Here is a 14,613-nt window from a genome sequence, read left to right as displayed (position 1 = left end):
TCCATCATGGAAAGCCGAGAGGGGCAGATGGAGTCCTAGCCCCCTGGACCCCCACTCTGCTGGGGTGCACGTTGGCCGTCGTGGTGCTTCCTCCCCCCAAAGCTGCCCTGGTCGCCACTGAAACCTTCTCTCTTACCAGGCTAGAAGGGGTGCGTGCGTGCGTGCGTGCGTGCGTGTGTGTGTGTGTTGGTGGGGGTCACTCTCTGGCCCTGCACCCCCAGCTCTGACCCAGCGCCTGCCCATCAGATGGCTCCCGGCACCTAGCCCCGTTTGTTTAGGAAGGGGCTCCCTGATCGTGTCACAGGGTAGCATGGAAGGGGTGACGCCCCTGTGGCCAGAGGAGGCCCAGCTGCCGCCCTGGGCCCTTGCGATCTCGCCGAGATTTGATTTGAGGTGGAGCCCCCTCTTGGAGAATGAAAGAAAGAGAACCGACACAGTTTGCTCAAGTGACATATTTCAATATAATCTCTAAAACTCTATGAATTGAACAGATAAAATACCTCTGGGCTATTTTGTTACAAAATATTTGCCATTTGGATTAGTTGCTGGGTGCAGCCGCCCTGCCTTTCTTTCCCTAGAGAGGCTGCTCTCTGACGGGGGAAGGGTGTATGCAGGGGGAGGGGTGCAGCAAGGATGTATGTACAGCAGGACACGGGGACAGACGGACCGACGGTTATCGGGGAAACCTACTGGCACAAAGAGACATCTGGCAGGCGGGTGGGGGGGACAGGTGGGGCGGCGGCCGGGGGCCTGGGGCTGATCACGTGGGTGCCTTTGCACATGGGCAGCCAGGCTTCCAGGACAAGCTCCAGCTCTGGAGGTGGGCTGGCCCCAAAGTGGGTGGGAGAGCTAGTTTCACCTCCCGCTCCTGATTCTGGAGTTGGGGCCAAATGGATAAAACCGGGAGGGCGCCCGGTCCCCAAAGTAAGGCCTCGAGTGTCGATATCGCGGGGCCACCTTGGGGTCCTTGTGCGTGTGCCCAGGAGGCCGTGTCAGCACCCCACCGCCCCCCTGGCCTGGGGGTGAGCGGGAGGCCCGCGAGCATTTCCAGCTGGGCCCTCCGGGGGATGGAGGCCCTGACGTGGCCGCAGCCACGGGGAGGACACGAGGCTTGTCACAGCTGTCTGGGGCCTCGGCTCTGGGGACGGGCACGGAGACGGGTCCCAGCCTCAGCCTGCTGGCCGGCCAGGGGAGGGAAGTTACCGTGGCCGGGAACCCTTGCTTCCCCGACTGCGAGGAGGCCCCGCCGCACCCTGCCCCAGGCCTTCGGGGATTCAAACCCCTCACAGCTCAGAACTCGCCCCACATGCTGCTGACCCCGGGCTGGTGTGCTTCCTCGGCCAGGACTCCAGTGCCAGCGGCGGGGCCCAAGGCAGCCACCGCAGTGACCGGGGCCGGTGGGGAGCCCTACCCAGGGGAGGGCACGGGGATACCGGAGCTTCCGGGCCCGCAGAGAGACGCTCCATGTACGTGCCAGCCCTGAGGCGCCTGCTGGTCCCAACCTGGGAAGTCTGGGCGTCAGCAGCGTGGGAGGGGGGCACCGTGTGAGCAGGTGACAGGGGCCCAGTGGCTGGGACTGTGCCCGCATGGCTCCCACCCCATAAACATATCTAGCCGCTCGTCACTCCTCTTGCTTCTGAACCCACGCCCCTGCCGCCCAGGCCTCGGGCACTGGGTGTGTGAACCGTGCGCCCCATCGGTCAGCCGCTCTGCCCCGAAAGGCTCTGATCGGAGCGACCGTGTGACAGAAAAGACACAGGAGAGGGGCCGGGACAACAAGGACGGGGGCGGGGCCGGGGGGAGGAGACAGCAAGTGGTCACACGTTATGGACACCCGGCTGACGGAGACAGGGCCAGAATACACTCGCTAGGGGACAGCATAATGACGCCCGGCGATCACACACATACACACACAACTAGGTCACCTGGGATCTCTGAGAGCAGGGGGAGTCCGTGCCTCCTAGCGGCCCGGGGCCTGCAGCTGGGCTGTGGGGTAGGGGTCGGGGAGGAGCAGATGCACTCTGGATCAGTATTCACCTCCACCTCTCGGGATGTCTTGGACCTGGGCTCCGAGAGGGAGGGGACCTTAACGAAGGACAGCAGTGAGCTGTCGGCTCAGGACCAGAGGAGGGGCCAGCCTGGCTCGGGACCGACAGTCCCTGGAAGGGTACCCCCCCGGGGTCTTTGAGGCGGGGCTGCCTGAGCCCTGTGGGGCTGCACAGAGGTTGGCTCTGATTCTGCTGGGCTCTGGGTTGGTCAGCGAGCCCTCCTGGCTCTCCTTGGCGATTTTGAAGGTGTAGGGACTCTTCCCCCTGCTGCAGGTGGGCCTGCTGCCTTCTGGGGTACGGAGGGCGGGGCTTAAAGGGCTCGTTGGGGATGGCAGCGGGGGACACGCCAGGCCTCTGGAGCACCTGCCGCTCCTGCCCACTTCTGCGTCCACGTCCCTCGTGGAGGCCACGGAAGTCATTCAGGAGGGGGCCTGGCCCTGGGCCAGAATCCTGCCTCTGCTGGCTACATTCGCCCCTGGGCCCACGCCTCCCCCTCCCCGTTTCTGCTCCGATACTGGGAGGACCTGGATCTCCTATGTATGTGTTCATGCCCTGGGCGCACTTTGCACTGGCTGGGTATGACTTAGGGCTAGAGAACAAGAAACTCTTTAAAAGGTGCGTTTTGTAGATACGTGACCTCCTGATTCCCTGGTTCTGTTGAACTGACCAAGAGAGAGCTGAGACAGGTGCCCCCTCCCCTCCCCCCCTTTCCCAAAGCTCTCCTGAAGTCTCGGCAGCCCTGGGCAGGCAGCGCCCCAGCGCCTGAGAAAGCAGGAGAGGCCCCGGGAGGAGGGGAGTCTGTGGCCAGGACAGCCAACATCCCTGGGCGCAGAGGAGTCGCCTCCTGAGACTGCCGGGCTTGGCGGGGCAGGGGGCAGCGGGGGGAGCCCCCTTCTCATGCCTCCCCCTGACCTGGCCGCTCCAGGGATCCAGGGCTGACTGTCCCCCACCCAGCGTGGCACCCAGCGCTGGGGCGGTGAGCCAGACCACCTTCTGTCTAAGGCTTGGGTGCTGGCCACCCAGCCCTCAACGCCTGGCAGGCTTGGCCTGGAAGCCGGTTAGGCCCTCAGTCCCTGTTCCAAGTGGCCAGAGTAATGGTGGGGGGAGAGGAGGCCTGGCCGTGCCGGGCTGTGTTGGGCCCCAGGAGAGTGAGGGGTGTCTGCAGATTTGGCGGGAGGGTCGCTCAACTGAGCAAGGGAAGCTTGGGCCAAGCAAACCAGGTGCCAGGGACTGGGATTCTCTCTCTGAAACGACAGTGGTGAGTGGCCAGGAAGGCAGCGCGCCGGGCGTGGGGAGCAGCGGGGGCCCCAACGCAGCCCCCCGGACAGCAGCGTAGCGGGCGTGGCCGAGTCTACACCAGGCTCCTGGCGCCGCTGGAGCAGCGCCGGTGCAGCAGGGAGCCAGGCGGGCAGAACTGGTGCGGGTGGTTGTAGGGGGGCGGGGCAGGGGGCAGGGGCGGCTGGTGGGCCGCCTTGAGGGGGGAGCCCGGGCCGCCCAGGGGCGCAGAGCTGCAGGAGTCGGACGAGGACGAGGCGTAGCAGGAGAGGGCCTGGCTCAGCAGGGGCTCCATGCGGGCCAAGCAGGGCTGGTCCAGGACGATGACCTTGACAATCTGCTGGCACTGCACCAGGGTCCCGGGGGCTGTGGGCGGCGGTGGTGGCAGCAGAGGGGGCTGCGCCCTCAAGGGGCTAGGCTGCAGGTCTGGCGCTGGTGCTCCCCTCTCGGCCCCCAGCCCGGAGTTGTGCTGGGACGTTTGAAGCCTGTTGTGAATTGACACCTAGTTTAGAAACAGCCAGAGAAGCGTGAAATGTTACAAGACTAAGTCCCAGCTGCTAGGACTGGCCACCCTGGGCCTCCCTTCCCCCCCTTCCCCGGCCCCTGTGCCCACCAGGGGCTCGCAGCCCTCACCTCGGCCCGCTCCCCATCTCTCTGCCACCCAGAGGGCACCCAGCTGCCAGGCAGAGGTGCTGAGCCTGGGTGGAGTCCGGAGACGCTGTGCTGTACCCCGGCCTGAGCGGCCTGGCTCCTTCTGTGGGATGGGCGGCTGGACCGATGGACTCAGGTCCTGCTGGGTGGTCCTGGGCCCTGGGTGGGCGCCCACCCGCCTTCCCACCAACCTCCAGCTGGAAAAGCAGCGGTATCTGCCTGCGTCCTGCCTCCCAGGGGTGTGTGGCGGACACAGGGACAGAGGAGTCAGGTGGCTTGGAGCTTTGCAAGCCCCTAACCCTCCCACCAGCTTTTTAAAGGGAGGCCTTCTCATCACTGTGAATCACAAAGGTGTCCAAACCCTGGAATGCCAGGGACCCCGAGGGGTGATCTGGACCTGCCCCATCCTCCCAGACTCCCCAGGGCCGTGCCCACACATTCGAGAGCGGCCAAGGCCAGAGCCAGGTCCCCAGCTGCCCTTCTGGCCCAACCTGGGCCCTGGAGAAATCTGTCCCGCTGCAGGAGGGGGAACCCAGAAAGGGCTCTAATCTTTCCCCCTTGGGTGAGGCATGAGGGGGTGGCCCATGGAGGGCACTGGGAACTAGCCTGGCCTCCTCTTGCTAGCAGGGGAGGTGGAAGAAATAGGAGGATTCTGGAAGGAGAGGGGTTTCATTCCTCATCCCTCAGGCTCACCAGCCTGTAGATACGGCACACGATCCCCTTCCGACACCTGGGCCCTTCAGGGAGTGGCTGAGAGCCTTCTCTCTGAGGATGTCCTTGGGTACCACCACCCAGGCCCGCTGCTCAGTGCACGGGGGGCAGAAACCGAGGCTGCAGGGGAGGGGATCCTATGGCCAGGTCTAGACCAGGAGGGCCCTGCCCTAAACTGTCTCAGAGCCCTAAGCCAGCAGATCCTGACCCTATTTACTGGCAAAAGGTGCAATTTCAGGGACGCCCCCTCCTGGGTCCGGGCACTGCCCTGGTGGGCTGCTCGGCTCTCCAGCCCCGTTCCTCTGCCCTTGGGTTTTCACAAGCCCCCACCGCCAAGCTCCGCAGGCTGCAGGCTCCACTCTCCATTCTCAACCTCCAGCCTCAGCAGTGTGTTCTAAGCCTGAGCTTCCCCCGCCTCCCAATCAATCAAAGGAGCCCCGGAGCCCCTCAGTGCCCTGCCAAGCCCTGGGGTGGGCCGAGAGCAGGGCTGCGTCCACCACCCTCTCGGGGAGCCCTCTGTGGTCCTTGCTGGGACAGAAGGCTTCTGTCCACTGTTGCTGGGGAGGGGTGGGTGCGGCTCCTTTCCCCACCTGCTTGTCTTCCGAGTTATCCCCTGGGAGAAAGTGGCCTGACACCGCGGAGCAGGTCTTCTGCTCTCCGCCCCCACGCTGTACAGCTGCCCTTCCCCAGCCGGCCCAGTCCAGACCCTCCGAGCCCCCCTGTGGCTGCAGCCCCGGCCTCACCCTGCACCTCCTCTTCGCCTCCCCTTCCCCTCTCCCCCTCCACTGTCTGCACCTCCCTCTGGTCAGTAAGTGAAAAGCAGGAAGTGACAGCAAAACATTCCCTCATTCTGACCCCCTTCTCACCTCCCTGCTGATGAAAGAAGAGAGGGAGAGGGAGAGGGAGAGAGAGAGAGAGAGAGAAGATGGAACATGATAGCAGGGCTGACGGCTCAGACAAGCTGGGGAAGCGCCTGCCAGCGGGGTGGCCAGGCAAGGACAGAGCGGGTGGAGGACGCGGGAGCTCAGGGTCCAGCTGCGAGGCCGGCGGGGACGCCGCCTCTGTGCAGGGCAGCAGAGGCTGGCAGAGCCCTGGGACTAGCCGGGGTGGCAGCCTTGCAGATAGCCACGTGGCCCTCGGGGCCGGGGAGCAGGGGATGATGGCCCCCAGATCGCGGTCCTCCCTGGGCAGGGGGCGCTAAGCCGCAGGCGGGGCTGGTAGAACAAACTGAAGGGCTGGTAACTTCGTGCGTTTATCTGCAAGGCTGGAGAACGGGCAGCTGCAGGATGATGGGCGGAGGAGGGGCAGTGGGGGCTTGTCAGCTGCTGGGGCGGGAAGCTCCTCCGTGTGAAGGCGCCTCCTCCAGACACAGGTGTGTGTGTGTGTGGGGAGAGAGAGGAGAAGCTGGGGTTTCCGGGGGTGTCCTGGGGCTTCCCCAAGCTGAGTCAGGCTGGGGGCAGGGCTCCTCCCTCAGAGCCCGAAGTTGGGGCTCCTCCAGCTTGGAGTGAGGGTCTGTGTGAGCAGTGAGGGTTCCTGGAGGCCTGGCAGAAAGGAGTGAGGGGCTCACCAGGGTCCGAGGGGAGCCAGTGGGGAGGGCTGGGGCCCAGCAGGCTTGCAGGGCGACTGCGTGCCCCGTCCCAGGTGGCCGCCGGGGGCCTGGCAGGCACCAGCTGCTGCTGCTACTTCTCCAGCCCCCTCCCTCCTATGGGGACCGTCTTCAGATGCAGCAGCCGCCCGTGCCCCCTCCCGGAGAAGCCCTAAGACAACCCCCTCCCCACCTCGCCTCACTTCCTCCTCCACATCCCACCCCGTGGCCAGCTTTCCAGGTGGACCAGCTGTTCTGGTGGAAACTGTACCCTCCCAGCCGCCTCCACTTTCCCCAGAGGCATCCAGGAGGGCAGGGTCTGCCCCGCCGTGCTCACTCGGGCAACAGACCTAAGGGGTGATTCTCGAAGGGGCCAGGCTCCCTGCTACAGAGGCTGGCAAGATGTGGAGGAGGGAACCTTGGTCTCTGATGCGGGAGCATCAGGACCACGGCAGTGTGTGGGGCGGTGGATTCGGGGGACTGCGGGAGGGATGCGATGGGGGTGTTGGGGGCTTTATCTGCACGCATTAGTCTGGGAGCTCGGCCTGGGGGGCTCAGCGGGGAGGGCGGGCTGGGGAACGGGAGGGGGCACTGTGGCTTGATGAGGTGCTGGAAGAGTGGTATTACCCATGCTAGCAGTAACTTTTAATTGTATCTCTTGAAATTGGTAAAATGGTGAGTCGGGCTGGGGAGGCATTGATTAAAACCTGAGAAGAGAAACAACAGAGACAGTGAGAAGAGGGCAGGGGGCACAGACTCACTCACCTGGGCAAGCAGGCCTCCACTCACCTCCGCCGTGCTCTCCGCAGCCTTCTCCGCCGGTGCCGCTTCCCTTTTGGCTTTGAATGCAAAGAGCACAGGGCTCACTCTCCACCTGGCCCCATCCCCGCACAGAGCCCTGGCCCCGCACAAAGCCCTGTCTGCGCCGCCCCGCAGCCCCCAACCAAGCCTCCCTGCAATTCAGTGCGGCGGCCGGAGACTCCAGGGCCCCCACCACTCCGGGGGCAGTGGACTGGGCGTCTGAGCCCAGCTCTGCCACGTACTAGCTGTGTGACCTTGGGCAAGACGCTACACCTCTCTGGGCTCTGGTGGACTAGAAGGTCTCTGACGTTTTTCCTTGCTGGGTATTGTGGGGTCTCCTTGACCCACAGTCAGAGCGCCCCATACGGACTGTGCAGGTCGGTTGTGAGGAGGCCTTGGTTCTTGGTCCCCAGAGCAAAAGGGGCTCCTCTGTGTCTGGCGCAGGCTCCGAGAGGGAGGGGCCACGTTCCTTTCCTGTTCCTGCTACTTAGCTGAGTGGTGAGGATTCAACGAGCTGCACGAGCCACAGGGCAGGGCCTGGCACAAGTAGCTGAGAATGGCTCTGACCGCTACCAGGGCTTCCTGATGGGCCTGGCACAGCACCAGGGACCCTGCAGACACCCGGGGACAGCTTGATGATTTTTTCTGGCTCAGTCACCCGACTCCCACCCCTGCCCCCAGCAGGCACCCCAGAGCCCTCGGCCGGGGCCCCTCTGATTTCTCACACCCCCGGGGAGGGTGCTAGTTCCCTTGCTGTGCACATCCCTCTGCTTTCCGTAGCACAAGAGGAAGCTGGGGAGGGAACGGATGGACAAGGCCCCGGAGATACACATCAGGGCCTGGCCAGGGGCTGCAGCTTCCCAAAGAGGCAGGCTGGGCTGCAGAGAGTGGAGTGGGGCGGGGTGTCCGGGAATCAATCACGGCTGAGGTTTGACTCTATTACACAGCTGTGAAAACAAGCGTGTACTCTGACCTTGTAGAAATAAAGGGCCAGGACTTCCCTGCTGGCGCAGTGGTTAAGAATCCGCCTGCCAATGCAGGGGACACGGGTTCGAGCCCTGGTCCAGGAAGATCCCACATGCCACGGAGCAACTAAGCCCGTGTGCCACAACTACTGAAGCCTGCGCACCTAGAGCCCATGCTCAGCAACAAGAGAAGCCACTGCAATGAGAAGCCCGCGCACCGCAATGAAGAGTAGCCCCCGCTTGCTGCAACTAGAGAAAGCCCGCACGCAGCAATGAAGACCCAATGCAGCCAAAAATAAATAAATAATATAAATTTATAAAAAAAAAAAAAGAAAGAAAGAAATGAAGGGCCAGCTGAAAACCAGGGCGGGTGGAGAATTTTGAACGCGTGGTGGCAGGTCAGACGCATACACAGAGGAGACACCACAGTGAGGGTCTCCATGAGCTAAGAGAGCCCCGAGTCTTGCTTGGAAAACAAATCTCCTCTCCCAGCTGGTGTGACCAGTCCTGTGATGCTGATACAGCATCTCGGCGCCACGGCCGTAACCGGGGGTTTGGAACCAGCATGGAGCCCACTGGAGTGTCTCAGCTCAAGCTGACGTCTTGCTGGGACCCTGGCTTTCCAGGGCTTAGCACAAGGCACACGGCAGGCACTCAGTAAGTGTTCATTAAATGTAGGAATAAATGACTGAATTAATTAGTGAACAGTTCTGGATGGTTCGCTGGGGTTTGCTGGGATGGGATTTAATTCTCATGCCACCTCTCCTAATTCTTTTCTATTTGGGGCAGATGGAGCAGGGATGGGGGTGTGAGGGGTGGAGGCAACTCTTCCTGTCTCCCTGCAGGTTGGGGGGAGGAGGGAAGGGGAGGGGGAAAGGTAGGAGGGGGCAGTGGGAGGCAGGGAGCGGGTCTAGAGAACGTGGCCAAAGGTGATACAAAATCTGAAGCTGGCTTGACTTGTCTGGAGCGAAAATTCAACTTGAAGAAATCATTTGAGAAATTGGGTTTGAGGGTTCATCTGGGTTTCGGGGTGCTGACTCGGGCCTGGGATTAGAGAGTGATGCTGGCTCATTAGGGAAAGGTCTTGATGGAGCAGATCAAGATTTCCAGACCCTTCTGGCCACCTGCCTTCTCACCTGCTCCCAGCCACAGACACGGCATTTTCTTCTCACGTGGTTTCGCTTTCCCACACCCCTAACCCCTGGTGTGCGGGGGGAACAAGCGGGCACTGGGGCAGGATGTCGGAGCCCTGAGCCTGATGCCTCCAGGGGGAACAGTGACCTTTGTAAGGGGGAACAGTGACCTTTGTAAGTGGGCACGTTTCTCTCTCACCTTCCCCCTCAGTCTCACTGCTAAAGCCCCAGCAGGTGAGGCCATGGAAACGAGCCTTTCCCTCACCCGAATCCCCAGGACCCCAAGGCCAGGGGCGCTGAGTGGCCTCCACGTGGGCCAGGGCCGCAGGTCTGGAACTCACCTGTGGGCGATCCCTGCTTCGACTGTGGGTCCACCTGGGCTCCCCCGGCCTTGAAGGAGAGAGTCTTTGCTCCTTGCTGCTTCTCCAGCTCCCCTGGGGAATGGAGAGGCTCGTGAATCGAGAGAAACCCTGACCTCTAGCACACAGAGGGGAGAGGAGAAATGAGAGGAGAGCAGGAGGAGGAGGAGGAGGAAGAGGGGCTCCCAAACACACAGCACCCGCTTCTTGTCAGCTTCAATGCCGGCGCTGGCAGCCCCTGTTCTGGCAGCCAGAGAGCAGGTGGAAGAGGTTGATAAGAGGGAGGCAACAGCCTGGGTCTGCATCCTGGCTCTGATGCTGCCTGGCTGTGTGGCTTCAGGCAGGTTACTTATCCTCTCTGTGCCTCCCTTAAGGGGACTGCAGTGTCCACTTCAGAGTGTCATTAAGAGCATCACAGGAGGGGACTTCCCTGGTGGCGCAGTGAAGAATCCGCCTGTCAATGCAGCAGGCACGGGTTCGAGCCCTCGTCTGGGAAGATCCCACATGCTGCAGAGCAACTAAGCCCATGCGCCACAACTACTGAGCCTGTATGCTGCAACTACTGAAGCCTGTGTGCCGAGAGCCTGTGCTCCGCAATGAGAAGCCCGGGCACCGCAACGAAGAGTAGCCCCCAGTCGCGGTAACTAGAGAAAGCCCGTGCGTAGCAACGAAGACCCAACGCAGACAAAAATAAAAAGATAAATAAATTTATTTGAAAAAAAAAGAAAAAGAGGATCACAGGAGGAAAGACGTTAAGGCACTTAGAACAAGGTCTGGATGTTGCCAGGGCTCCGTAAATACCAGCTCCTGTGACGACATCAAAGGCTCACTTGGTGTAGCAGCCTCAGCACTGCCGGTGCCGTCCGGCCAGCTGGCTGAGCTCCCCCGACGAGGAGGTCCCAGCCGCCCGAGGCCCCGGCAGAGGTCTGTCTGGCTACTCGGCTTTAATTCCTCTCTCTAGACTGTAAACCTGTTCCTTCCTGTCTTTTCTCGGTGGTGCTGGAGAACGGCCAGTTACCCTCCTTGGAGATTTGACAGCCGTTACTAAATCTCTCCTCCGTTCCTCTTTTCCAGGAGACATCACTCAAGTTCCTTGTATTAAAGCTACTCTCTTGGGTCCCATTTTCTGCCTGTCTAGTCGTCTATAATCTGGGGGCACCGGCCTGCAAACCCCAAACCAGAACCATTTGTGCCGATTGCCTGAGTCACACCATCAAGCAATACTCAATATTTTTACTGAAGTGAGAGTGGCTCTCTCTCCCCAGACGGGCCGTCTTGGCTTTGGAGAAGTTAGCATTGTAATTACAAGCAAGGCATCCGAGGAACCTGGGTGCCAGTCTTGTTCTGTCACTGACTGCGTGAATTTGGACAACTTCCTTAAGTTCTGTTAGACTCAGTTTCCTTATTTGCAACATGAAGATAATACTTCTCACCTCCTGGAAAGATGTAGCAACAATTCATACCATAGGCTCGGCTTTCAGCCCAGCGCGGGCATGTAGTAAGTGCTCGAGAAACGGGAGCTGTGGATACTTTCTCCTGTTTTCTACTTCCTTTTTCCCTGCCCCTCTGAGCAGCCCTTCCTCTTTCCTCAGCTTTCCTCCCTTTCTCTCCATCTGAAGAACAGGAGCAGACATGAGCCTGGTCCCTGCTCTCCTGCCCTCAGCACACGGATCTTGGCGATATCTCCTCCTTAGTACTGGGAGGGGCAGGACCTGTTGCTCCCAGGCTGATGGGGAAAGGGACTTCTGGCAGCCATGCTGGTGCCCACTCGTGGGCGCTGTGCTCCGCGGCTGTGCGGACCCATCTAGGACATACTGACAAGAGGGTGTGTCTCTGAGAATGTTCCAGATCAACAGCCAAGGTGGCATTGAAAAGAGTCTGTCTGTTACACCCCTGAACTCACGTCGCCAACGGAGAGGAGAAAGGGAATTTACACCCTCCCTGTACCAGGCGATACTGAGTTAGTTTCATAGTCTGGTCTGGTGAGGTTTTTTGGGTTTTTAAAAATTTATTTATTTAATTTACTTATTTTTGGCTGCGTTGGGTCTTCGTTGCTGTGTGCAGGCTTCCTCTAGTTGCAGCGAGTGGGGGCTACTCTTCGTTGTGGTGCATGGGTTTCTCATTGCGGTGGCTTCTCTTGTTGCAGAGCACCGGCTCTAGGCGTGCGGGCTTCAGTAGTTGTGGCACGTAGGCTCAGTAGTTGTGGCTCGCGGGCTCTAGAGCGCAGGCTCAGTCGTTGTGGCGCAAGGGCTTAGTTGCTCCGCGGCATGTGGGATCTTCCCAGACCAGGGTTCAAACCCGTGTCCCCTGCATTGGCAGGCGGATTCTTAACCACTGCGCCACCAGGGAAGTCCCTGGTGAGTTTTTGTTTTAACCTGATTTCGTTGTTTCCTTAGGAAATTATAAACAGAAGCTATCCCCTCATTTTCAGGGTGGAAAGTACGTGAACCTTAGAATCAGACTTCACTGCAGCTGCCAGACCCTCCGCTTCTAATCTGCACCTTAGACGCATCCCTTAACTGCTCTGAGTTCCATCCGTGAAGTGGGGGCCAACGCCTGCCTTGCGGCCTCCCCGTGAACACCTAAACAAACCACCTGGCACACAGTAGGAGCTCCAGAGATGCTGATGAAATAGCACCGCCCTGGCGCGTCGGCCCCTGCTCAGAAACTCCCACCGCCTTTCCTCCTGCCCAAGGGATTTATACCAATTTAGAAATACTTTTCAACTAAGTGGCCATGTAAGGCACACCTGGAGTCTGCTTTTGTTTTCTGTTTTAGTGTCTGAATCCATTCTTACTTAATCTTCCTTTAAAGGCTCTTTGAAGCCGCTGCAATGCTTCACCAGGAAAGCTTGCAGGTGGGCAGAGACCACAGGGCGTCACTGCTCTTTTCTTGAACCAAGAGGTGACCGGTAAACCACCCGGACAGATGAAGAGGCGCAGAGATTGCCTACAATACCTGAACGGGAGCAATCGGGAACCGAGGCACTCCTTGGAGGGCAGAAAGACAACTCCAAGTCGAGGGACAGTCAGAAAGCCAGACTGGACTCTTCAAGGAGATGACGTTATGAAAAAATTAAGTGGGGGCTATTCCAGGTGAGAAGAGAGGAAAACCATGAAACCACCAGGTGTGATGTGTGAACCTGGACTGGGTCAGGGGAGGACACTGCCAGGGAGCTTCGGTGGGAAGAAGTGCTCCAGGCCCGGACCGCCTCGGTTTGCAAGCCCGCCTTTAGGGCCGGCTCGCTCGCTGGTCCTGGTCAAACCCAGCAGAGTTCTCTGTTCCGAGGGGCCCACACGCCGCCCCACGGCCTGGCCACATGTGCACATGCATGTGTACACCCTCAGGTACCTCGCCTTAACTGTGAGGCATCCATCAGCCACGATGGAGCCGTGGGGCTGGGGCAGGGAGGGCTCGGGAGGGCAGGAGGGGCCTTGCTCGCCCACACTCCCTCCGCAGGGGTGCACGGAGTGTCTGTCTGCAAGCGACCCTGCTCCCGCTGACCGCAGCCCGGCCGCCCGGAGGGTCTGGGGTCACCGCGTCCTTACACTCTATCCGGATCTGCTCCAGCTCCGTCACCTCCGCAATGGACTCCTTCAGGTCCTCCACAAACTTCCGCATCTCGTCCAAGCCCAGGGCGCAGAAGTGCAGCACCTGCTTCTTCTCGGAGCCCGAGAGCGGGGTCACCAGTGTGATGCCATGAGAGTAATCTGGAAACCAGACCCCAGGCCCCACAGGCCGTGAGCAGCCGCAGGTGAGGAGAGGGACTCCGGAGCACCTGCCCCTCCCCCTCCCCACACCCTCCCCCGTCTGCCACATCCACGGGTGACCAAGACTTACACTCGTTCTCAAAGAGGTGGAACTGCATGCCCAGGAGGCCCACGGACTTGCAGAAGGTGTACGTGGAGGAGCTCTTCTTCTTGGGGCAGAGTTTGAGAATCTGTCCGAGACAGAGGGACAGCCGTGCACTGACAGGTGTGCGTGTGTATAAACGTGCCTTACACACCTGGATGAGTGAACACCCAGGTCTCTTGTGAACACAAGTAAACACTCAGAAAGAGACATGCACACACATGCCCACTTATACACTTAGGATACATTCACACACATATACACACATGTACACACATACATATGTACAGACAATATCAAAGTACGGTCTTCACTGCACAAAATGCTCCAGTGGCCATTCCCACAGCACTTAGAGGCCAGTCCACACTTCCTGCCCTGGTTTGTAAGCCCCACCTGGTCTGGTCCCTGCCTTACTCTGGCTTTATGTTCAGTCCATGCTGCCCTTTCTATAGCTTGAACGGGGCAGGCTCAGTCCTACCACAGGGCCTTTGCACCTGCTATTTCCTTCCACAACTCGCCCTGCAGCTTCTTGCGTGGTTGGGTTACTCTCATTACTTAGATCTTAACTCAAATGCCGCCTCCTTAGAGATTCCTTCCCTGGCCAGCCTTTACAACAAAGAAAAACAAAATAAGAGGAAAAATAAATCCACCTTAACACCAGCTACTCCAACCTATCACCCTGCTTTGTTGTCTTCATAGCACCTTCCCCTAGTTTGATATTATCTTGTTTGTCTTCTTAATTATTTTCTACCTCCCTTGTCTCCTGAAACACAAGCTGAGGTAGCAGTTGCTCGGCGTACAAATGTTTCTTCGGCACCTTCTGAGCTGGGCTCTGGGACACAGGAGAGGACGGGGGAGCTCGGCCCTCAGGGTGCCAGTGGTGGAGGAGGACCCTCAGGGTCCATAAATCAATCAGTGGATCAATCCATCATCGCATAGTAAGCCAAAAAGCAACGTGAAGAAATGGATACATAGGGTAACTGCAGAAACTGGTAGGTGTTTTGAAGACGAAGTAGGGTCAGGACTAGACGGTGGGTGGGCAGGCCACCTGTGAGGTGGGGGGAGAGCGTCTGCACTGAATGAGGAGAGGCAGGGGGTCGTGCAAGGTCTGGGGAGCTTTTCAAGCAGACGATGGAGCTGCAAGATTAAGGCTTGAGACGGAGGGAGCCTGGAGTCGGCCTGGGGAGGCAGCTGGTGGGGCAGGGGGCGGGCGGTAGAGGAGGGGCGTGGAGG

The 14,613-nt window shown here is 59.9% G+C and overlaps 1 protein-coding gene across 5 annotated transcripts in view; it reads right to left on the bottom strand.

The window, feature by feature from the left end:
* Positions 1–460: 460 nt before the first annotated feature.
* The window catches only part of IQSEC3 (IQ motif and Sec7 domain ArfGEF 3), a 101,935-nt gene continuing 87,782 nt past the window's right edge, over positions 461–14,613 (bottom strand). For 2 of the 5 annotated variants that reach the window (XM_057555898.1, XM_057555899.1), the window contains 5 exons: positions 13,369–13,468; positions 13,077–13,238; positions 9,511–9,603; positions 7,036–7,109; positions 461–3,825 (listed from right to left, as the gene is read on the bottom strand). In XM_057555898.1, coding sequence (XP_057411881.1) covers positions 3,400–3,825; positions 7,036–7,109; positions 9,511–9,603; positions 13,077–13,238; positions 13,369–13,468 — 855 coding nt within the window. In that variant the 3' untranslated portion in view covers positions 461–3,399. Of the gene's footprint in view, positions 3,826–6,897; positions 6,978–7,035; positions 7,110–9,510; positions 9,604–13,076; positions 13,239–13,368; positions 13,469–14,613 lie in introns of all 5 variants that reach the window. The other 3 variants (XM_057555901.1, XM_057555897.1, XM_057555900.1) reach the window with 3 other exon arrangements.

This window comes from Balaenoptera acutorostrata, chromosome 11 (genome assembly GCF_949987535.1).
Source record: "Balaenoptera acutorostrata chromosome 11, mBalAcu1.1, whole genome shotgun sequence".
NCBI classification, from domain to species: Eukaryota; Metazoa; Chordata; class Mammalia; order Artiodactyla; family Balaenopteridae; genus Balaenoptera; species Balaenoptera acutorostrata.
This window is presented reverse-complemented; position numbering and strand designations above follow the sequence as displayed.